Source organism: Rhinopithecus roxellana, chromosome 17 (genome assembly GCF_007565055.1).
Source record: "Rhinopithecus roxellana isolate Shanxi Qingling chromosome 17, ASM756505v1, whole genome shotgun sequence".
Classification (NCBI taxonomy): Eukaryota; Metazoa; Chordata; class Mammalia; order Primates; family Cercopithecidae; genus Rhinopithecus; species Rhinopithecus roxellana.
In genome coordinates, this window is record NC_044565.1 from 86,567,808 (window position 1) to 86,590,070 (window position 22,263).

The 22,263-nt window shown below is 44.1% G+C and overlaps 3 protein-coding genes across 15 annotated transcripts in view; 1 reads left to right on the forward strand and 2 right to left on the reverse strand.

Annotated features, from left to right (window-relative positions):
* Positions 1 to 11,086, reverse strand: part of CLHC1 (clathrin heavy chain linker domain containing 1) — an 82,129-nt gene extending 71,043 nt beyond the window's left edge. For 2 of the 5 annotated variants that reach the window (XM_030920586.1, XM_030920585.1), the window contains exon 1: positions 10,736 to 10,871. Coding sequence is in view for 2 of the 5 variants with exons in the window: in XM_030920581.1 (XP_030776441.1) it covers positions 999 to 1,175 (177 nt within the window). In the remaining 3 variants the exon portion in view is untranslated. Of the gene's footprint in view, positions 1 to 998; positions 1,259 to 7,769; positions 7,918 to 10,502; positions 10,872 to 10,996 lie in introns of those variants that run through there. The other 3 variants (XM_030920581.1, XM_030920584.1, XM_030920583.1) reach the window with 3 other exon arrangements.
* Positions 10,995 to 14,632, forward strand: RPS27A (ribosomal protein S27a). Its single transcript, XM_030920594.1, is given in 7 exon segments — positions 10,995 to 11,213; positions 11,313 to 11,377; positions 11,853 to 11,907; positions 12,589 to 12,674; positions 13,583 to 13,640; positions 13,643 to 13,713; positions 14,173 to 14,632. Coding segments are annotated over 6 exon segments (498 nt in total). The 5' UTR covers positions 10,995 to 11,213; positions 11,313 to 11,329; the 3' UTR covers positions 14,353 to 14,632.
* An 892-nt stretch (positions 14,633 to 15,524) lies between these two features.
* The window catches only part of MTIF2 (mitochondrial translational initiation factor 2), a 44,070-nt gene continuing 37,331 nt past the window's right edge, over positions 15,525 to 22,263 (reverse strand). For 8 of the 9 annotated variants that reach the window (XR_004054218.1, XR_004054216.1, XR_004054217.1 and 5 more), the window contains 3 exons: positions 19,160 to 19,324; positions 16,174 to 16,315; positions 15,525 to 15,723 (listed from right to left, as the gene is read on the reverse strand). Coding sequence is in view for 1 of the 9 variants with exons in the window: in XM_030920593.1 (XP_030776453.1) it covers positions 16,206 to 16,315; positions 19,160 to 19,216 (167 nt within the window). In the remaining 8 variants the exon portion in view is untranslated. The remainder of the gene's footprint in view (positions 15,724 to 16,173; positions 16,316 to 19,159; positions 19,325 to 22,263) is intronic. The other variant, XM_030920593.1, reaches the window with a different exon arrangement.

The following is a 22,263-nucleotide window of genomic DNA, read 5'->3' on the forward strand; positions in this document are numbered from 1 at the left end:
TCACTTATTTCACTGTCAGGGCATCTTCCCAGAATGGGGTGGAAAAAAAAAGCTGCATAAATAAATTACGATTGTTGGGCAAACTGCAATTGTTTAGAAGGATAATAGGTATTTCTAAAACCTTAAAAAGCAAAATCAAATATGTTCCACAAAGTGATAGTATTTTCTAAGCTGATCTCCATATTTCCAATATTAAGTCCAGTCTAATTCCTTGTAAACCATGACTAGATAATTCTAGATAGAACTCCAATCTACAAGGAATCTCAATTTAATGTTAGATCAAATCTAAATCAAGATTTTAATGATACAACAAACAAACTCAAAATAACAAGGAAGCATCATGCTCCTGCTTGCAGCCCAATTCCTAATAAATCAGATGATACTTTTAGATGAAAAGGTCAAAATTATTATCAGAGAGCAGATACAGCCAGGTAGTTGATCAAAAACTGATAGTTTGGGCTAGGCGCTGGTAGTTCATGCCTGTAATCCCAGCACTTTGGGAGGCCAAGATAGGAGGATTGCTTGAGGCCAGGAGTGCAAGACCAGCCTAGGCAACATAGAGACCTTGTCTCTACAAAAAAATTTAAAAATTAGTCAGGAGTGGCGGCACAAGCCTGTAGTCCCAGCTATACAGGAGGCTGAGGCAGGAAGATCACTTGAACCCAGGATTTTGAGGCTGCAGTGAGATATGAGTATGCCACTGCACTCCAGCCTGGGTGATACATTGAGACTCTGTCTTTAAAAATATATATAAAGGAAACTTATAATCTGCTCTTAAGCTAAGATAACTGAAACATTCATTCACAGTCAGGAAATACAAATCCAGAAGTGCATTTTTCCCATTTATGCCTTTCTGAGAAACTGGATGAATGTCTCAAAATCAGCAAATGGAATGTGATCATTCAAACAGTAGTGTTACTAAGGCAGGAATACTGGTTGTCAACATAGATCATTGTTATCTCCATGACAACTTAATTGTTTTAAGAGCATTGTGATACCTTATCAAAAACATTTCGGTATATGATGTAATATTCATCAGCAGGTCCTTCCTCATTACAGCCCAGTCTTTCAGTTTCTGTAATTATGTATCTTTGCATACTTTCCAAAAATTCCTTGTCACTTCTACAAATGATAGGTGGTAGAACTGCATGTTTTCTTATTTGATGAACTGACATATTTGACAATCTGCACACTTGCTCACTGAAGAAAAAGTTAAATCTTGACCTGCTCTTGCAACAAAGCCAAAACTTTGATAAGCCTGAAAGAAAAAAAAAAGAGCAACAATTAATATAATAATTTTTAAAATTAAGTCACATATTGATCTGAAAAGATATTTTCTTCAGAAAAAAATTTTCCATCTGTCGCTGTGATAAATACTTCAACCTATATATTAAAAGGTCTGTGCTGCCAAGCGTGGTGTCTCATGCCTGTAATCCCAGGTCTTGGGGAGGCCGAGGCAGGTGGATCACCTGACGTCGGGAGTTCAAGCCCAGCCTGACCAGAACGGAGAAACCCCGTCTCTATTGAAAATACAAAATTAGCCAGACGTGGTTGCGCATGCCTGTAATCCTAGCTACTCAGGAAGCTGAGGCAGGAGGATCGCTTGAACCCGGGAGGCAGAGGTTGCGGCAAGATCGAGCCATTACACTAGCCTGGGCAACAAGAGCGAAACTCAGTCTCAAAAAAAAAAAAAAAAACAAAACAAAAAACAAACAAACAACAACAAAAAAAAACTATGCTATTCCACTGCCATATGCTGCTGCTCTGGGACAGAAACACAGAAATACCAAACATCATTCAATGAAGAGCTCTTCTCTTCCTAACTGTGCACAACTCCTCTCACATGTATCATATAATTGATGGCTTCTTATGTATAATTCGCACTTTCTAATAGAAGGTTTGGTATTTTATATTTATTTGTGTCATGTGGGAAAACTAGTTTGTAAGTCTCTTGACACAAACAAGGTCAAATATTTTACGACCCCCACGCTTATCTGGCCTAGCTTCATCCAGCACAAAACAGCTATAAATAATGTATTTATTTTATAATAAACTTTATTATAATCATCTTTAATATTAAAGTACTAAGCAAAAAGAGGTCAGGACTTCTGCTAAAATCCATCCCTCAATTATGTCAAAAATAACAGTATTTTTCAGTGTACAGCTTTCAAGCAGCCACATAGAGCTTGCAGTGAGCCGAGATTGCGCCACTGCACTCCAGCCTGGGTGACAGAGCGAGATGCCATCTCAAAAAAACAAAAAAACAAAAAAAAAAAAAACATGAGCTGCAGCGGCCCGGCGGGGGCGAGCGCGCTGTGGGCCGGTCCAGCCCCGCCTTAGGGCACCTCCTACTCGCCGGCATTGAGTTCTCCACCGGCGTGGCCTGCTGTGCTCCGAGCGCCAGGGGTCGGCGCGGCAGCTCTGGGCTTTGGGGACCGGATGGAGGAGCGGGGTGTCGGCCTCGCGGGACGGTCCCCCCTGACCTCGGGCGGCGCTGGGGCGAGTGAGGGCGCGCGGAGGCTCGCGGGGACCACTACCGCCTCCGGACCCGCTCAGCGGTCCCTGCTTACAGGCGCCGCCCCCAGGAGCCTCGGCAGGGGCCTAGGACGCCCGGGTGTTCAGAAGAGAAGCGGGATCAGGTTCACGCACGCCCGCGATCTGATAGTAGCTTTTTTTTTTTTTTTTTTTTGAGACAGAGTCTCGCTCTGTCGCCCAGGCTGGAGTGCAGCGGCACGATCTCGGCTCACTGCAAGCTCCGCCTGCCGGGTTCACGCGATTCTCCCCCCCTCAACCTCTAGAGTAGCTAGGACTACAGGCGTCCGCCACCACGCCTGGCTAATTTTTGTATTTTTAGTAGAGACGGGGGTTTCACCATGTTGGCCAGGCTGGTCTTGAACTCCTGACCTCGTGACCACTCGCCTCGGCCTCCCAAAGTGCTGAGATTACAAGCAAGAGCCACCACGCTCGGCTGATCGAAACTTTAAAGTCATTGGTAACCCACGCTTCCTGGAGTTGCATTTGGGGTCACCCAGCGGCGAAGCCCATACAACTTGATACGCCCTTACACACCAAACTCAGTTCAGGCGAGGGGAGGTCACAACCAGGAGCCAGAGGCCAGCTGATAATGTTGTACTTAATTCCATAGTCAAAGAAGGAGCTGGATGGCGTCTCATGCAGAGTGCCGCGCTCTGGGAGTGTTTGAGTGTGAACTCTATGCCTTGACAGCTCGCTACATCCAGTCGATAGTCCTTCTGGAGGAAAGCTATGTCATGAAGGATCCCTTCATCTCCGACAAGGTCAGATTCCTGGTCCTTGGCTGGCGCTGCAGTTTGTGCATCAGGTTGTGTGGCCAGTGTACTAGGAGTGATCCAGGAGTCTAAGTCCCTGAGCATCTGCCACAGGGCGACATGCACACAGGGGAGCTGTATCAACAGCCAAGGGGGGATGAGATGGGCCAGGGCAGGAGGAGCCTCCGCAGTGCGGGTAGGGAGTGTCTGAGGCGCATTGAGGAGCTGGCGGTCCAGGAAAAGCTGAGAAAGGAAGACTGGAAAGGAGTGCACTTTTTTCTACTTCAAGAGATTCTGCCTCCCTTGTGTCCAGGAGAACATCGTGCTTTTCCTCAGAAAATTCAGCAAGACTTGGAGAAAAGGAAAGCTCCTGGGCCAGCCTGCGCCAGAGATGCTGCTAAGCTGGGAGTCGCCGTTCCGGGCCTTGTTTCTGGACCATAGGGAGCAGCACTGCAGCCCAGGGGAGCTGGAGTCCAGCTTGGAGCAGCCACAGGCCCAGGGAGCTGTGCCGAAAAAGTAGCCCAAAGGCAGATAGATGCCAGACCAGACACAGCAGGGAACTGGGGCAGATGTGACTGAGAGGGATGACCTCCTTCAGCGAGGCAGCTCCTAAGAGGCCACCTGCAGGTCCGTGTAGGGGAAGACGCCATGCTGTGTGGGGGCCATGGCGCACAGTAGGTGGCTGCAGTGGTCTCTCTGTAAGGAAAATCATTGACAGCAGCTGCCTTCTGGAGCCAGTCTGGAAGGGCTAGAGCAGGATAGAATTTTTACTTCCCATCCTTATGTGATGCTTGGAAAATGGTTTTAACCTTGATCATGTACTCTGTTTATAATTAAAAACCCAAAGAACCAGCTAATGTTTGGAAAAAGAATCTTCCACTGAAATACGTGGATACCTGACGTTCTCCCGGGGCACTCTGGACCCGGCAATGGTTGGGGTCTCCTGGGAAGCTGAGTGCTGGCTTACAGCCTCTCCAGTTCCCTCAGGCTCTGGCTTCAGCTCGGGCCCCTCCAATCTGTCTCTTCCAACCCCAAGTCAGTAATGCTGTGGGCTTCCTGCCCTCACCCCGCACCTCATGACCAACACGCTGCCTGCCTGCTTGCCCCCTGCCATCTCGAATTCAGTCCTGGATGCCTTCGAAGCCTGACCCCACTGCCTGCCAGGGTTCCTGCAGCATCCCCTCCTCCAGGCTCCCCATCTCCCTGAAGCTTCCAGGTAGCAGTTGGTGTGGCACTGATCTGTGAGCTCTGGAATGTCTGCTTAGAGTTCTGAGGCAGGAACTGCTCTTTGGAAATACTCAAGGCCAACTGTCACGTGATGAAGGAATGAATAAAGAGTTTTTACTGAAGGGCGCGGTGGCTCAAGCCTGTAATCCCAGCTTGATTTTGGGAGGCCAAGGCAGGCGGATCACGAGGTCAGGAGATTGAGACCATCCTGGCTAACACGGTGAAACCCCGTCTCTACTAAAAATACAAAAAAGTTAGCCGGCCATGGTGGCGGGCGCCTGTAGTCCCAGCTACTCAGGAGGCTGAGGCAGGAGAGTGGCCTGAACCTGGGAGGCGGAGGTTGCAGTGACCGGAGATGGCACCACGGCACTCCAGCCATGAGTGAGACTCCATTTCAAAAAAAAAAAAGTTTTTCCAAAAAAAAAAAAATCATTGTCTGACTGAAGTTGGATACAGAAGTTAGTTCCTAAGATTTAGTCACATTAAGTTCAAACAGAACTCTTGGCTTGCTTAATAATGGCTGGCAAGGCAAAACATCGTAACTTTTTCCCTAATTACAGAAGCATACTCCTGGTATAAAATTTGGAAAATAAAAACCAAACAAAATTAATGAAATAAATATGTATTTAATATTTTGGAATATTTCCTTCCAAACCTTATAAAACTTGAAATTAAACTCTATATTCAGTTGTGTATCACATTTTTTTCACTTAATATTAAAAGCACTTTTTCATGTTGTTAAATCATTTTTTAAAACATGACTTCTAAAGCTTACACAGTATTTCATGGTATGATGCTCCATTAATTTATTCCCCCATTGTCAGATAGTTTCACTATTTTTGTTTTGATTTGAGACAGTCTTGCTCTGTCGCCCAGGCCAGAGTGCAGTGGCACGATCTCGGCTCACTGCAAACTTCACTTTCTGAATTCAAGTGATTCTCCTGCCTTACCCTCCCGAGTACCTGAAACTAGAGGTGAAGGGCACCAAGTCTGGCTAATTTTCTCTAATTTTAGTAGAGATGGGGTTTCACCATGTTGGCCAGGCTGGTCTCGAACTCCTGGCCTCAAGTGATCAGCCTGCTTTGGCCTCAGCAGTTTGAAACCAGTCTAACCAATATGGTGAAACCCCATCTCTACCAAAAATACAAAAATTAGCCAGGCGTGGTGGCACACGCCTGTAATCCCAGTTACTCAGGAGGCTAAGGCAGGAGAATCACTTGAAGCCTAGAGGCGGAGGTTGCAGTGAGCCAAGACTACGCCACTGCACTCCGGCCTGGGCAATAGAGGAAGACTCCGTCTCAAAAAAAAAAGTAAAAGATAAAAGTCAAAAGAGGAAGAAACAAGTGTTGTCATTAGGGAGGGGGTAGTGACATTTGGAAACCAGTGGCTTCCTATAGTATTACCCTTAGGATAAAATCCAAATTCCTTTACTTGGCCTGTTAGTGCCCTTCAGGAACCAATTACTCTTGTTCTTTGACCAAATTTACTCTCTTCATGTCCCTGTCCTTTGCCCCATATCCCCATCCCCACTCCCATGAACTTCCTCTCTTACCTTAGGATCTTTCATAATTTTCTCCCCCTCCCTTCAGACCATCCTCCTACATTAGCCCCAACCCCCAAAACACATACATACTATCACTTTGATTCACTTGGCTTTTACTCTTTCTTCAGCTTCAGGAAAGCTGTCCTGGATTCCCTTAAAATTGGTCAGATGCCACTGTTATGTTCACCCATAATACTGTGCACTTCCATCATGGTATTATTCTTCCACCACACTGCCTTACAGACTTCCTGTTTATATTATGTCTCATCTGTTAGGCTATAAGCCTGACAAGATCAGGAGACAAAATGTTCTCATTCCCCATTATCCCTCCTCCACCATATGCATGCAAGTGCATAATACAGTTTCTAGCAGAGCAGTACTCAAACATGTTTGCTGAATAACCAATAATCACTGAACAATAATCTAGTCTGTTTATAAGACATTGGACTTGTGGTGCTCTCAAACCAGAACACAGCTAAAGTGATTGCTCCTTAGCATCTACAAAATGCCATTGAGTTACATAAACCAACCAAGATTACCATTCGTTCATTCATTCATATTAGACATTTAGGGATATGTTGACAAGTCACAAGGGTTCCTAGTCAAGTGTTCCAGGTCTAGTAAATGAGCCACTGCTACAAAGCAGAAAAGGCAGTGCGACAGAGGTGAGCACAATGGGCTACAGAAGGCCAGAGGGGCATCTCATCAGCCTGTGGAAGGGGGCAAGGAAACATCAGGGAAAACATCTAGTAAAACAAAATCTAGGGCAATGCCGAAGTTGTGCTGCATTTATTTACTCAATATTTGGGGGGCACCTATTGTTTGTCTGCCATTATTCTAGACAATGGAGACACAGGATTGAACAAAACAAAGTCCCTAATCCTTTAGAGGTTACATTCATGTAGAGACAGACAACACACAAGAAAAAAAAAAGGCCAGGCACGGCAGCTCATGCCTGTAATCCCAGCACTTTGGAAAGCCGAGGCAGATGGATCACTTGAGGTTAGGAGTTCGAGATCAGCCTGGCCAACATGGCAAAACCCAGTCTCTATTAAAAAATACAAAAATTAGCTGGGTGCAGTGGCTCACACCTGTAATCCCAGCAACTTAGGTGGCTGAGGTATGAGAATCGTTTGAACCAGGGAGGCAGAGGTTGCAGTGGGCTGAAATTATACCACTGTAACACAGCCTGGGCGACAGAGGGAGACTCCATCTCAAAAAAAAAAAAAAAAAAAGAAAAAGAAAATAATTATATAGATAGATAGATAGATAGAAATATAGTATGCAGATGGGGGTTAAGTTGTATGAAGAAAAATAAAACAGGCCGGGCGTGGTGGCTCAAGCCTGTAATCCCAGCACTTTGGGAGGCCGAGACGGGCGGATCACAAGGTCAGGAGATCGAGACCACCCTGGCTAATACGGTGAAACCCCGTCTCTACTAAAGAATACAAAAAATTGGCCGGGCGAGGTGGCGGGCGCCTGTAGTCCCAGCTACTCGGGAGGCTGAGGCAGGAAAATGGCATAAACCCGGGAGGCGGAGCTTGCAGTGAGCTGAGATCCGGCCACCGCACTCCAGCCTGGGCGACAGAGCCAGACTCCGTCTCAAAAAAAAAAAAAAAAAAAAAAAGAAAAATAAAACAAGGTACGGGGCATAGAGAGTAAGGGAGGATGCTATTTTCTATAAGGGCAGTAAGTCATGACAGATAAAAGACCTCACTGATAAGGTGACATTTCAGAAATCTGAAAACAGCAGGTCATGTAGATTCCTGGGAGATGAGTGGTTGAGGTAAAGACAGTAGCCAGTCCAAAGGCCTCACGGTGGGACAGAACATTTGAGGAACAGCAAGAGGGCCTGTGGGGCTAGAAGATAATGAGAAAGGGAGAGAAGAGATGAGGTCAGAGAGGTAATTGCCAGATTATGTAGGATGTAGGGTCTTGAGGGCAGAACTACTATCAGCCCAGGGGGTACCTTTGTGCGGTTTAGAAAAAGAGGTCTCTTTCTCTGGGCAGACTTGGCAAGGGCAGCAACACTGGACTGTGGCCTCTACTTGTTCCAGCGCTGGAGCAACAGCCTCAGATGTAAGAATTTAGGCTTTCCTCTGAGTGAGATGAGAAGCCTTTAGAGGCCTGTGTGCAGAAGAGTGACAGCTGACTTAACATGTTAAAGAATTGTTCTTGGCCGGGCATGGTGGCTCATTCCTGTAATCCCAGCACTTTGGGAGGCCGAGGCGGGCAGATCACCTAAGTTCAGGAGTTTGAGACCAGCCTGACCAACATGGAGAAACCCTGTCTCTACTAAAAATACACCATTAGCTGGGCATGGTGGTGCATGCCTGTAATCCCAGTTGCTGGGGAGGCTGAGGCAGGAGAATCACTTGAACCTGGGAATCAGAGGTTGCGGTGAGCCAAGATTGTGCCATTGCACTCCAGCCTGGGCAGCAAGAGTGAAAGTCCATCTCAAAAAAAAAAAAGAAAAATTTTGTTCTTGTTGTTCTGTGGAAAACAGATTATAAGACGCAAGGGTCAAAGCTGGAAATACTGTTAGGAGGCTATTGCAATCAATAATCAAGGCAAAAGATGATGGTAGCTTGAATCAGGGTGGTAACAATGGAGGTAGTGGGAAGTGTTCTGCATATACTTTGAAAATAAAGCCAGGATCAGCCAAGGTAGATAAGATGTGGGATATTAAAAGAGCAGTCAAGGATGACCATAAAGTTTTTGACCTTAGTGACTGGAGAAATGGGAATTGCTATATATAAAGATGGGAAGAGCAATTTCATTAAATTAACCGTTTGGGGCCTATCCATTAGAGATGTTGAGTACGTAGCTAGACATGTGAATATAAAGTTGAGGTAAGTGGTCTGAGTGACAGATAAGTTTATGAGTCATTTGCATATGATGATACTTTAAAAGTTACTAAACAAAATGAGATAACCAAGAAAATGCAGACAAAGCAGAGGTCCAAGGACTGGGTCTTGGGATACTCCATGGTTAGAGGTCTGGCAGATCAAGAGGAAGCAGCAAATGAGCCTGGAAAAGAGCCTCCAGGGTGGCAGAAAAACTGAAAGAGGTGAAGTCAGGTAAAGAAAGGGTTTCAAAAAGAGATGGAATGAGCAACTGTGTCAAATACTGCTGACAGATCAAATAAGATGAAATGACCATTGAATTTAGCAACATGGAGGTCATTAGTGACTATTACAAGAGCTAGCCCATCAGAATGGTGGGGACAAAAGCCTGACAGGAGTGGGTTCAGACAACAGAAGGGAAAGATTAGAGACAATGTGTACAAGCCACTCTGGGAAATTTTGTTGTAGAGACTAGTTGGCAGACTATGGGATGAAAAATGTTCCAGGAGGCAGGGCGTGGTGGCTCATGCCTGCAATCCCAGCACTTTGGGAGGCCGAGGTGGGTGAATCGTTTGAGGTCAGGAGTTCGAAACCAGCCTGGCCAACATGGTGAAACCCCATCTCTACTAAAAATACAAAAATTAGCTGGGTATGGTGGTGGGTGCCTGTAATCCCAGCTACTCGGGAGGCTGAGACAGGAGAATTGCTTGAACCTGGGAGGCAGAGTTTGCAGTGAGCTGAGACTGCGCCACTGCACTCCAGCCTGGGCAACAGAGCGAAATTCCGTCACACACACACACACACACACCCACGCACAAAAAAAAATAAAAAAAAAGGAAAAACGTTCCAGGAAGAAGAAACGATCGGAATCTTCAGAAATGCCAAAACACGGGAGAGCATAAGTCAGGAAATTAAATTAGCTTCATTTACTAAAATGTAGAGTAATGGGTTTAGCAGATTGGGTTGTAAGGAAGGCAGAGCCTGCATGTCATTCTAAGAGATTTGAATTGTATCCTGAAGGTGAGGTATTTTAAGTAGAATAATAACACACATTTACCTTTCAGAATGAATATTTTGGAGGCAATAGTGAAGGTGGGTTAGAAAGGAGGAAAGACTGGAGAGAGATAAAGAGTTACATACGGAACCCCGACAAGAGAAAATGAAGGTCTGAATTTGGGGATGGGGTCGCAGGCGGTAGAGGATGAAGAAATAAATACAGAAGACATTAAGAAGGTTCCTTAGAAAGGACTCTGTGGTTTGTGGAGTGGAGAAAGGACGGGGGGAACTTGCTTCTAATTGGCCTCCTTGCCGGAAGAGCACCCGATACATATCCCCAAAACTTCCCCTCAGATCCAAGACTCCCAAAGCCCAAATGTGGAAATCCTACAACTAAATAGCCATTCTGCAGGTTTCTTTTCCGTACGGCTTCACTTTAAAATTTGAAAACTCCTGAGATTTTTCAACATATTAAAGCGTGTCACACTAAGGAGTGACACATAATACTCAGACTCTTGCCTAGACTGGGAGAGACTTGGCGATTGAAAGCAGGGAGGGGCTACAGGCGAGAAAGGGCTGAACTCCCGCTTCCGAAGATTTCACCTATTTTTCAGTTTGCCTGGAGCAGGCCATGCAGATTCCCTTCCTTTAGACGCCCAGGGAGCGGCTGGTAGATCGCTGATTCTCTGCCCCTCACCGCTTCTGCAAGTGGGCGAAGGACACCTTTCGTGCCCCGCACTCTTGGCCCGCCCCTTAACCTTTCTTCCTAGTCACTTCCGGCCCGTCTCCACGCTCCGGAAACCATTATTCCGCTTCATCCTCCCTCCAGTCCTCACCTGAGTCCCTTTCTCCAAACACCGACTTCAGTGCTTAGAGACAGTAACTAGGGAATCTGGGAGGCGGAACTGCATCTTGGGACGAGTAGTCCAAGGGAGAAGAAAGCAGTGGAGAACTACAATTCCCAGAATACACTTCCATTTCGTACCCCTTCCCCAGTGAGGACCCCCTCGACCCACCTCCTTTTAAAGATTCTCTTAGCCACGTTGACTGCACGGGAAAAACCTTTTTAAAACATTTTTTACGTTGCTTAAACCTACCATTTCGAAAGCATTCCGAAGGCTAAAGTGAGAAATAAGCCCAGGTTAGGGAGAGGAGAAACGAGTTTCACGTCCTGGTCTAGCACCGGGTTGGATTGTCGCTGGGACGGCAGTCAGGCATTTGGTGTGGTCGCCTAAGAGGTGGGTCTTTCGGCTGGGCCGCCGGGAAACCCCGTGGGCCTGCGCGGCGTTTTTTCTTTTCGATCCGCCATCTGCGGTGAGTGTCTGCTCTTCGGCTGCTCTGGGGCCAGCGTCCTCTGCCGCCTTCTGTTGTGATCTCTGACCTAACCCGTCTCTTCCTTTTCCCCAACCTCAGGTGGAGCCGCCACCAAAATGCAGATTTTCGTGAAAACCCTTACGGGGAAGACCATCACCCTCGAGGTACGGGCCAGGTGGTCATGAGGAAGCCAGGGTCCGAATAAGGTCCTGAGGTGGATTTTAGGACCGGCGCTGCTTTCCATGACTTAAACCATGATTCCGAATTTGGGTTCTAAAACTTAAGCTTTGAAATGAGTATCTTTTGCTGAGCAACGGCCTCGAAGTGATTTTCGGTGGCCAAAGGCGGGCCTCTCACCTCTCGAGAGGTTCCAGCTAGTTAAAACGGAGGAGCTGCGCCGGGGAACTCCGCCCGCCGGGCGCGAGCATGTGTGGCCCTGTGGCCGCCCGCCCTGGGCTGTGGAGATGAAGGTGCTTTCCGGTAGCCGACTTGGGAGGTTGCCCACTGGGTGGGTAATAGGTCTCTTGAGTAGGTTTCAGCCCTGTCGCCGGTTCGGTTCAGTGGTAATTGTCAAACTAAATGAGTTCTGCTGTAGTTCCGTAGTGTGAAAGCAACATACTTTCATTTTAACATTCATAGGTTGAACCCTCGGATACGATAGAAAATGTAAAGGCCAAGATCCAGGATAAGGAAGGCAAGTAATATTTTGTAGTTAAGAAAACTTAACCTATGGAGACTTCAGCCTACCTGTACGTGCTAGACATACCTGCTCATGGTGACGGGGGGAAGGGCAGATTGACAAAATACTTGGGGAATAACACAATAAATGTTTGTGATCGGGGAGCACAGTCCCTAGATTGGATCCTTGAGGTGTATTTCACTTGTGTGAATTTGGACACTTATTTTGTGTGAGATGGGACTCTCCTCTGTCGCCCAGGCTGGAGTGCATTGGCTCGTTCCGGCTCACTGCAGCCTCCGCCTCCCGGGTTCAAGTGATTTTTGTGCTTCAGCCTCACTAGTAGTGGGGATTATAGGCGTGCAGCACCACGCCCGGCTAATTTATTGTATTTTTAGTAGAGACTGCGTTTCACCATGTTGGCCAGGCTGGTGTGGAACTCCTGACCTCAAGTGATCCCCCCACCTCGGCCTCCCAAAGTGTTGGGATTACAGGCGTGAGCCACTGCAGACAGCCCAGTATTGTCCCTAAGATTAAATGCAGTAAAATGTGATGTGTAAAGATTTAGAACCATGCCTAACCTCTAGTAAGGGCTTATGGTCAGCCTGTTAGTACCATGTATTTGATTAAGGTGTGTTACCTTATAAATCTGGAGCACATCACAGGCTTGGTGTGCTGTGACTTCTTTTTTCTTATTAGGAATTCCTCCTGATCAGCAAAGACTGATCTTTGCTGGCAAGCAACTGGAAGATGGACGTACTTTGTCTGACTACAATATTCAAAAGGTCTGTCTAGGGGAAGAGCAGCCTCTTTTAAAAAAAATGTTATTTTGGAAATTTTTTATTTTACTTTTTTTTGAGACAGGCTTTGACTTTGGCACAGTCACTGCAGCCTCCATCTCTCAGACTCAGGTGGTCCTCTCACCTTAGCCTTCTGTAGTTGGACCTATAGGCACACACCACCATGCCCAGGCTGGTCTCAAACTCCTGGGCTCAAGTGATCTTCCCACCGTGGCCTCCCAGCGCTAGGATTACAGACGTGAGCCACTCCATGTGGTGTATTTTGGACATTTTGGCACGCAAAAAGGGAGAATGGCATTAGATTAGCAGTAGATTTTTAGGTAACTCCTATACTGATACTTGAGAAGCACTGCTCTAGTTTTTCCCATTATGAATTTTGCAAGTTGCATCCCATGGTGTAATGTAATGCATTTTTTTTTTTTTTTTTTGAGACGGAGTCTCGCTCTGTCACCCAGGCTGGAGTGCAGTGGCCTGATCTCAGCTCACTGCAAGCTCCGCCTCCCGGGTTCACGCCATTCTGCCTCAGCCTCCCGAGTAGCTGGGACTACAGGCGCCGCCACCTCGCCCAGCTAGTTTTTTTGTATTTTTAGTAGAGACGGGGTTTCACCGTGTTAGCCAGGATGGTCTTGATCTCCTGACCTCGTGATCCGCCCATCTCGGCCTCCCAAAGTGCTGGGATTACAGGCTTGAGCCACCGCGCCCGGCCGTGTAATGCATTCTTTAATCTCCCTATAAACTGTTAAGAATCAGATACTTTATTGGGATGGGGGCAGCAAGATTACCTCATAAATGTTACTGCGTACTGCTACTGCTTTTAATTAAGAGATGCATAATGTTGGGTGTGCCCATTCTTGGTGGAATCATGAAAGCTTACCTCGTTCTTCCATTAACAGGAGTCTACTCTTCATCTTGTGTTGAGACTTCGTGGTGGTGCTAAGAAAAGGAAGGAGTCTTAAACACCACTCCCAAGAAGAATAAGCACAAGAGAAAGAAGGTTAAGCTGGCTGTCCTGAAATACTATAAGGTGAGCCAGTTAAAGTGATGGGCAGAATGTCAGCAAAGTCTTGGCTTATTTGGAAAACTTTATAGTAACTTGTCAGTATTTTCTTGGACTTAAGCATCCAGTATTACCCCATTTTGGTTTAAATGAGGTATTCTGGAAATGAGAAATTCAGACTTCCTGGGGTTTTTCCTGTTTGGTATTTGAAATCACTTACGTAATAGGGTTCTGAGTTCAAAGTCGGGTCTGGGTTCAGGTCGTACCTTTGTCTACGACTTGCAAAGCTGGCCTTTAGTGTTCAGAAGTCCCAAGACTTCTGAATATTTTCATTGTAGTAATAACTGGTGAGAATTTAGGGTGCTTTGGTTTGTAAGCACGAAAACTACCAGTATTACATAGTAAAAGCTTAAATATTTTGAGTCACTTAAATTAGACTTCACAATGTGTTGTAAAATTATCTTACAGCAGGTTTGTACTTTTCAGGTGGATGAGAATGGCAAAATTAGTCGCCTTCGTCGAGAGTGCCCGTCTGATGAATGTGGTGCTGGGGTGTTTATGGCAAGCCACTTTGACAGACATTATTCTGGCAAATGTTGTCTGACTTACTGCTTCAACAAGCCAGAAGACAAGGAACTGTATGAGTTCATAAAAGACACGAACTAACATTTATTGTTGGATTTCATTGTAGTAAAAAGAATAGTTTTTAAGCACCAAATTGATGGTCACACCATTTCCTTTATTAGTGCTATTGCTATCACTGTATGAATGTTGCTTCTGGGGATTGTGCGACGCAGTGGTTCTGTATACCTGCCAGGTGCCAACCACTTGTAAACGTCTTGATATTTTCAATTCATAGTAACTTCTTAGAATACCTGTACTTCGGCAGAAGTTATACTTAATGTAAGTTGTCTAAATATAAGCCAGTTATTGTTTCTGTCCATCTTGACCTCAACACAATAGACATTTGGGGCCAGGTAAGTCTTTATTGTGGGGTCTGTCATGTGATGAGCGGCATCCCTTCCCTTTACCCATTCAGTGGCCAGTAGTGCCTATCTCTTGTCTTTGAGAATCACGGTTTGTGTAGGTGTTGAGACCTTGGCTAACCATACTTCTGTTAAAGGCTAAAGTTGCCAACTCAAAAATGGATACTGGCTGGGAGTGGTGGCTCAAGCCTGTAATACCTACACTTTGGGAGGATCACTTTGTGTCTAGGAGGTCAAGACCGGCCTGGGCACCATAGCAAGACCCCAATCTCTGCAAAAAAACCATAGGCTGACTCCTGTGCTCCTGCCTACTGGGGAGGGTGAGACAAAAGGATCCCTGAGCCCAGGAGCTGTAATCATGCATTACACTTCAGCCTGGCCAAGACCTGTTTCAAAAAAAAAAATGCATCCGCAGTCTCTGGGTGGTTTCAGTGGAATGTTTGCTGTCTGTCGTACAGCTCTTGGGAATTTAATGTTTGTTCAGGATGGATCCCTATAAAGCAATGATTACTTATTTGTGCTGTTAACACTAAAAGACAGTTTAGTTTCAAGCAGGACTTGGGTAGCGTATCTTCCTGTGGAGCTCAATTCAGGGAAAGCTGGTTCACTTGATAAGCCTCTTAACTAAAGCATCCACTTTAAAGAAATCGGTGATGTGTAAGTAATTAACAATTACCTTTTACCATATTGCCAGTCTTTCCATTAAAGGATTTCTAGTTGGAGGCATCCTTAAATAACATTTCCTATTTCTGAGCACTTCTGACAGTTTGTGCATATGAACACATGATAGAACAACTTAGATACTTTTTGGCCAGTAGTAGTGCATTTCTACCTTCAAAAAAGCAACACGTTGAGTTATTTACATCTTTAATGTAATTTTAAAATCCTGGATCCCAAAAAGTCTTGGCTTGAATTTGTTTTTCTTCGTAACAAACAATTCTATCTCCCACTTTAAATTCCATATTTTCTTCATCTAAACTGAGACCACAATCCATTCCCGTTTTGACAATTGAAATGTCATCTTTTTGGTGTTTCAGTGAGGTTAACGAACCTTAAAAAGATATGATTTAAGGTTAGTATATTCAATAAATGATAAGTACCTACTAAATACTACGTTGTATGGTGTTACCAGGAAATTACACTGAATTCTTAAAAATTGCGTGGTCCTGTCATGTTAAATAATGGGACTAAATACCAGGAAAACTCCCTGAAAAATGAAGTTTGCTGTAAATAAGACTTAATTTGTAGCAAAATACTCTAAATCTCCTATTTCAAAGGTAGACACAAACTTTTTGCTGAGGATAGGATGGTACTTACTTGAGATGTAAAACCAACATACATCTCAAGCAAAGGGAACCCATCAACTACAGACAATTTAGGAGTTACAACAGCAATAAGAAATGGCCTGAGCTGAGATTATGGACATGAAAGATGAACAGATTTCAAATGGTTAGTCAACAGGTTTTGGTGACTGGATATAGGAGATTTTGATGTTACTTACCCTTCCAAATTACATGTCCATTACAGGTTAATTTAAATTTTTTTTTGTTTTTCTAACTGTCCCTTTTGGACTCTGCAGACAGCCACAGGAACTTTTTTCTTCCCTTCTGTTATAGAGAAGGTAGCTAGTATAGATGCCTCACCTTTAGGAAGAAGAGAACATTAATGTGCAGAAAACTAAAGACTCTGAGAAATGCAATTTCTGACATTCTGTGGTATAAGAAAGGTAGACAAAAATCCAAATTCATGCCTAGAAAAAAGTCTAGGTTTCTTTAACTCCAATTTTATTTTCCTGACCAATATTAAGAATAAAAATGCATGAAAATCTTTGGCTATTTTTTTTTGAAACAATTTCACTCTGTCATCCAGGCATGATTTTGGCTCACTGCAACCTCCACCTCCAGGGTTCAAGTGTTTCTCCTACCTCAGCCTCCCAAGTAGCTGGAATAACAGGCACCCACAACCACATCCAGCCGAGTTTTATCTTTTTGGTAGAGACGGAGTTTTACCATGTTGGCCAGGTTGGTCTCAAAGTCCTGACCTGAAGTGATCCACCCGCCTCGGACTCTCAAAGGGCTGAAATTACAGGCGTGAGCCACTGCACCCAGCCATCTTTGCCTATTCTTGTCTGCTCCATGAAAACCTTGTTTTAAGCTTTCCTTCAATATATTTTCAAGAGTAGATCATCTGTCATTACTTTATTTCTCTTTTATATTTTTTTAAAAATTTTTACAGATGGGTCACCCAGGCTGGAGTGCAGTGGCATGATCATAGCTCACTGTAACCTCAAGCTCCTGGGCTCAAGCAATTCTCCTGGATAGCTAAGACTACAGGTGTGTGCCACCATACCCAACTAATTATTTTATTTTTACCTTTTTTTGGTGGAGGCTGGTCTTGAATTCTTGGCCTCACGTGATACTCCTACCTCAGCCTCCCAAAGTCCTGGGATGACACGCGTGAGCCACTGCACCTGATCTCATTATTTTTCATTTTGCGACAGGTAATTTATATCTCCTTAGAAGTACTAATTCTGAGTCTTTTGTTTTTTTTTCTTTTTTTTGAGATGGAGTTTCGCTCTTATTGCCCAGACTGGAGTGCAATGGTGCAATCTCGGCTCACCGCAACCTCTACCTCCCGGGTTCAAGCGATTCTCCTGCCTCAGCCTCCCAAGTAGCTCGGATTACAGGCATGCACCACCACACCTGGCTAATTTTGTATTTTTAATAAAGACGGGGTTTCACCATGTTGGGCAGACTGGTCTTGAACTCCCAACCGCAGGTGATCCGCACGCCTCGACCTCCCAAAGTGCTGGGATTATAGGCATGAGCCACTACGCCTGGCTGAGTCTGTTTTTTTTACTGACTAAAAATTAATACAAATTCCAATAATGAAGTAACACGCACTATAGTGAACCAGTTTTCTAGGGAGCTATTTTATTGGTGGTGTTAGTGTTATCTGACTGGTGTGTTTGCTTAATCCTAGAAACCCTCATGACTTAGTGTTCCAAATTGCTCTTAGCACAAGAACATAAAAATCTCTGTACAATCATGTTGAGCAGGTCAGAAAAACCTAAAATAATAAATCTGTTATGTAGATTAAAAATGCAAAATCAAATCTCATCATGGGGAAACACTGGACAAATCCAAATCAGGGTACATTCTACAAAACAGCTGGCCAATATGCTTCAAAAATGTCAAGGTCAAAAACAAAAATTGAAGAACTGTTCCAGATTAAATGGAGCCAGAGAGATATGACAACATGGATATATTATAATCCATGATCCCGGACTGGGGAAAAAAAGCACATTGTTGGGACAATGGACAAAATGTGAATATGGACTGTGTATTAGATAACTGCATTGTATAAATAAACGTTAAGTTTCCTGAGTTTGATTAGTTCTATGGTTTTATAAGATAGTATCGTTTGCTTAGCAGATGTACATATTTAGAGGCAAATAGGCACTATTTATCTCAAACATTTTCAAATGGTCCAGGGAAAAAAAATCCGTGTGTATGGAGCAGGACAAAAATGAGGCAAATAGGACAAAATGTAAACAATTGGTGAATTAGGTAAAAGATAAATAGGAGTTCCTTGTATTTCTCTTGCAATTTACCTGGAAATTTAAAACTATTATCAAAATTAAAAGTTAACCAAGAAAACAAATCTACGTGGGGAGGGAAAAAAAACAGATGAGGTGATTTAATCAATTTTAAATAAACTCAGTCTACTCTGGCTGATATATGCTAGAAACAGTATTTTTAAATATTTAATATTTCAATGTAAATTTTCTTCTTATGGTAGACTTCTCTGCCAGCCCTACAACAAAGTCAACAGCTCTTTCCATGACACTGTTAATCTTTACGCATTCCATAGTAGTATAATTTGTATTTTATTTTTATTTTTATTTTTTATTTTTTTTTTTATTTTTTTTTTTTTGAGGCGGTGTCTTGCTCTGTCGCCGGGACTGGAGTGCAGTGGCCGGATCTCAGCTCACTGCAAGCTCTGCCTCCCGGGTTTGCGCCATTCTCCCGCCTCAGCCTCCCGAGTAGCTGGGACTACAGGCGCCCGCCACCTCGCCCGGCTAGTTTTTGTATTTTTAGTAGAGACGGGGTTTCATTGTGTTAGCCAGGATGGTCTTGATCTCCTGACCTCGTGATCCGCCCGTCTCGGCCTCCCAAAGTGCTGGGATTACAGGCTTGAGCCACCGCGCCCGGCCATAATTTGTATTATAATTATTTGTTCATATCTAAACTGGAGGGCAAGTTCTTAATTCCTTATTTGCTTTTGTATCCTCAAGGCATAGGCACAATGTGTTACACAGGGCAGGTGTTTACATAAGAAGTTACAATGAATTCTCATGGTAGTCTTTTTCTTCTAGAACACAGGATATATCTTTCAACATTGAAAACATTTCCTCTAAGCTCTGAAGTACTATTTATAGCACCTAATATACCAATTTTTAAAAGTAACATTCAGTGATCACTCACCTACTGGGTGCTCTTCCACAGCACAGGGTAATCTGCTGCTCAGTTCCTCTTGCAAATCTTCAACAAGACGGTAAATTATTTTGTGAAGTTTAATTTTTACACCTTTTTTTGCAGCTGACTGTTGGATAACTTTGCCTACATTCACATTAAACCCATATATAACACCTAGCATACAGAAATCTGATCAATGAAGTAGCACAAAGATTACATTATAATCATTTATTTGTCTTTCAAGCAGAAACTTGAATCTAAATTGTTTTATTGGCCGGGCGCGGTGGCTCAAGCCTGTAATCCCAGCACTTTGGGAGGCCGAGGCGGGCGGATCACAAGGTCAGGAGATCGAGACCATCCTGGCTAACACGGTGAAACCCCGTCTCTACTAAAAAGTACAAAAAACTAGCCGGGCGAGGTGGCGGGCGCCTGTAGTCCCAGCTACTCGGGAGGCTGAGGCAGGAGAATGGCGTGAACCCGGGAGGCGGAGCTTGCAGTGAGCTGAGATCCGGCCACTGCACTCCAGCCTGGGTGACAGAGCGAGACTCCGTCTCAAAAAAATAAAATAAAAAAATAAAAATTAAATAAATAAATTGTTTTATTTTCTAAATTAAAATAGCAAATAAGAGGCCGGTTGCCGTGGCTCACGCCTGTAATCCTATCACTTTGGGAAGCTCAGGCAAGTGGATCACCTGAAGTCAGGAGTTCGACACCAGCCTGGCCAACATGGTGAAACCCCGTCTCTACTAAAAATACAAAATTAGCCGGGCGTGGTGGTGGGCACCTGTAATTCCAGCTACTCGGGGGGCTGAGGCAGGAGAATCGCTTGAACCCGGGAGGCAGAGGTTGCAGTGAGCTGAGATCGTGCCATTGCACTCCAGCCTCGGCAAATAGAGCAAAACTGCGTCTCAAAAAAAAAAAAAAAAAAAATAGCAGTTAGAGGAGGTTAAAAGGTCTATGATTTTTTTCTCACCAAAACTAGTAAATATTCCAATTGAAAGAATTTTATAAATTGTACTGTGGCTTGTTTAACAAAATTTCTTTATAATTTCAAATCCATTCATTTAAGGACCATTAAGTGCCTATAACGTGTAAAGCAGTATGCTAAACAAAATTTGGTTTTTATACAAGAGAAAAACACAAAAAATGACCAGGGCTAAAATATTGCTTCATTTTAATAACATTACATTATTAAATTATAATCTTATTGTCTACAATTTTTGTGGTTTGCACTTAGGTATTCAGATGGCCAAAAGATACCCAAAAATAGTGACTTAAAGGGGTGGAGGGAAAAATAGTGACTTAATTGGTAAGGGTCAAGAGTTATTTTTAAGAAGCAAGTTTCATAGAGCTGACCATTGCACCAAAAAACAAATAATGTATTTAACTGTAAATACTTTGGGAGAAAAAGCAAAAAACTCTTAAAAAAGATGAATGAAAAAAATTAACCTGGACGGGCAGGTTGGCTCACGCCTGTAATCCCAGCACTTTGGGAGGCCGAGGCGGGTGGATCACCGGAGGTTGGGAGTTTGAGACCTGCCTGACCAACATGGTGAAACCCCGTCTCTACTAAAAATACAAAAATTAGCCAGGCATGGTGGCAGACGCCTGTAATCGCAGCTACTCAGGAGACTAAGGCAGGAGAATCTCTTAAACCCAGGAGGCGGTGGGTACGGTGAGCCCAGATTGCACCATTGCACTCCAGCCTGGGCGACAGCGAGACTTTATCTCAAAAAAAATTAACCCAAAAAGTAAAAAAAAAAAAAAAAGCAAAACACTCTTGTCTTACACAAAATGAATGAAAGAAAAAATTAACCCAAACAGTTTAATCTGGAGAAAAACACAATCACCTTGAAACTCCTATCATTAAGAAGTCATTCTGGCCAGGCGCAGTGGCTCAAGCCTATAATCCCAGGACTTTGGGAGGCTGAGGTGGGCGGATCACCTGAGGTCAGGAGTTTGAGACGAAACTGGCCAACATGATGAAACCTCATCTATACTAAAAATATAAGAATTAGACAGGTGTGGTGGTGGGTGCCTATAATCCCAGCTACTCGGGAGACTGGGGCAGGAGAATCACTTGAACCGAGGAGGCAGAGGTGGCAGTGAGCCAAGATTGCACCACTGCATTCCAGCCTGGTTGACAAAAGCAAAACTCCGTCTCAAGAAAAAGAAGTCATTCAATTGGCTGGGCACAATGGCTCATGCCTATAATTCCAGCACTTTGGGAGGCCAAGGCAGGTGGACCACCTAGGTCAGGATTCAAGACCAGCCTGGCCAACATGGTGAAACCCTGCCTCTACTAAAAATACAAAATTAGCCAGGTATGGTGGTGCACGCCTGTAATCCCAGCTACTCGGTGGGGGCTGTGGCAGGAGAATCCCTTGAACGAGGGAGGCAGAGGTTGCAGTGAGCTGAGACGATGCCACATGTCAGCCTGGGTGACAGAGTGAGGCTCTGTCTCCAAAAAAAAAAAAAGAAAAAAAGTCATTTCAATATCATTCAATACACTGTCTATATTACAGCACAGTACTAAGCCAGTCAGTGCCTATGAAATACGTTTAATTAATCAGTTAGATGTTAACCTCTATCCTTTTCAGTAGAGGTGACATCTAACTCTAATCAAGTCAGGTTTCAAAGCAATCTCTTTCCTAAATGATTCCTAATAACTCAACAATGTTTTTGCTTTACTAGGTGTTCCACTTATTTAACAGTCATGAGTCCCCTTTTTTGTGTATCATAAATTCAACTAATAAAGACAGTTTCATGCGTTCTAGGCTTATAAAGCTAAAAAGACCTTTTGCTCTAAAAAGATATGTCATATAAAGTTATCAATTACCAAAGATAGGAAGCCAAAAGTAAAAGATGAAGGAAAGACTGAATAGGGTAATTACAGTGCTAGGAACATTCAGAAGTCTAATGAAAGATAAGAGAATCAACCTTGGGATAGTAAAGAACTAGGAGGAGTAGGGAAAGGGGACAGTAATGGTGCTTTGAAAAAAAAGATAAAACATGACTAGGTCTTGAAATAGTTCCCCCAAATTGCAGTACAACCACAACAAATGGAGCTATGGCCACAATACTGCACATCCCATTCAGTTTAAATTGCTAGC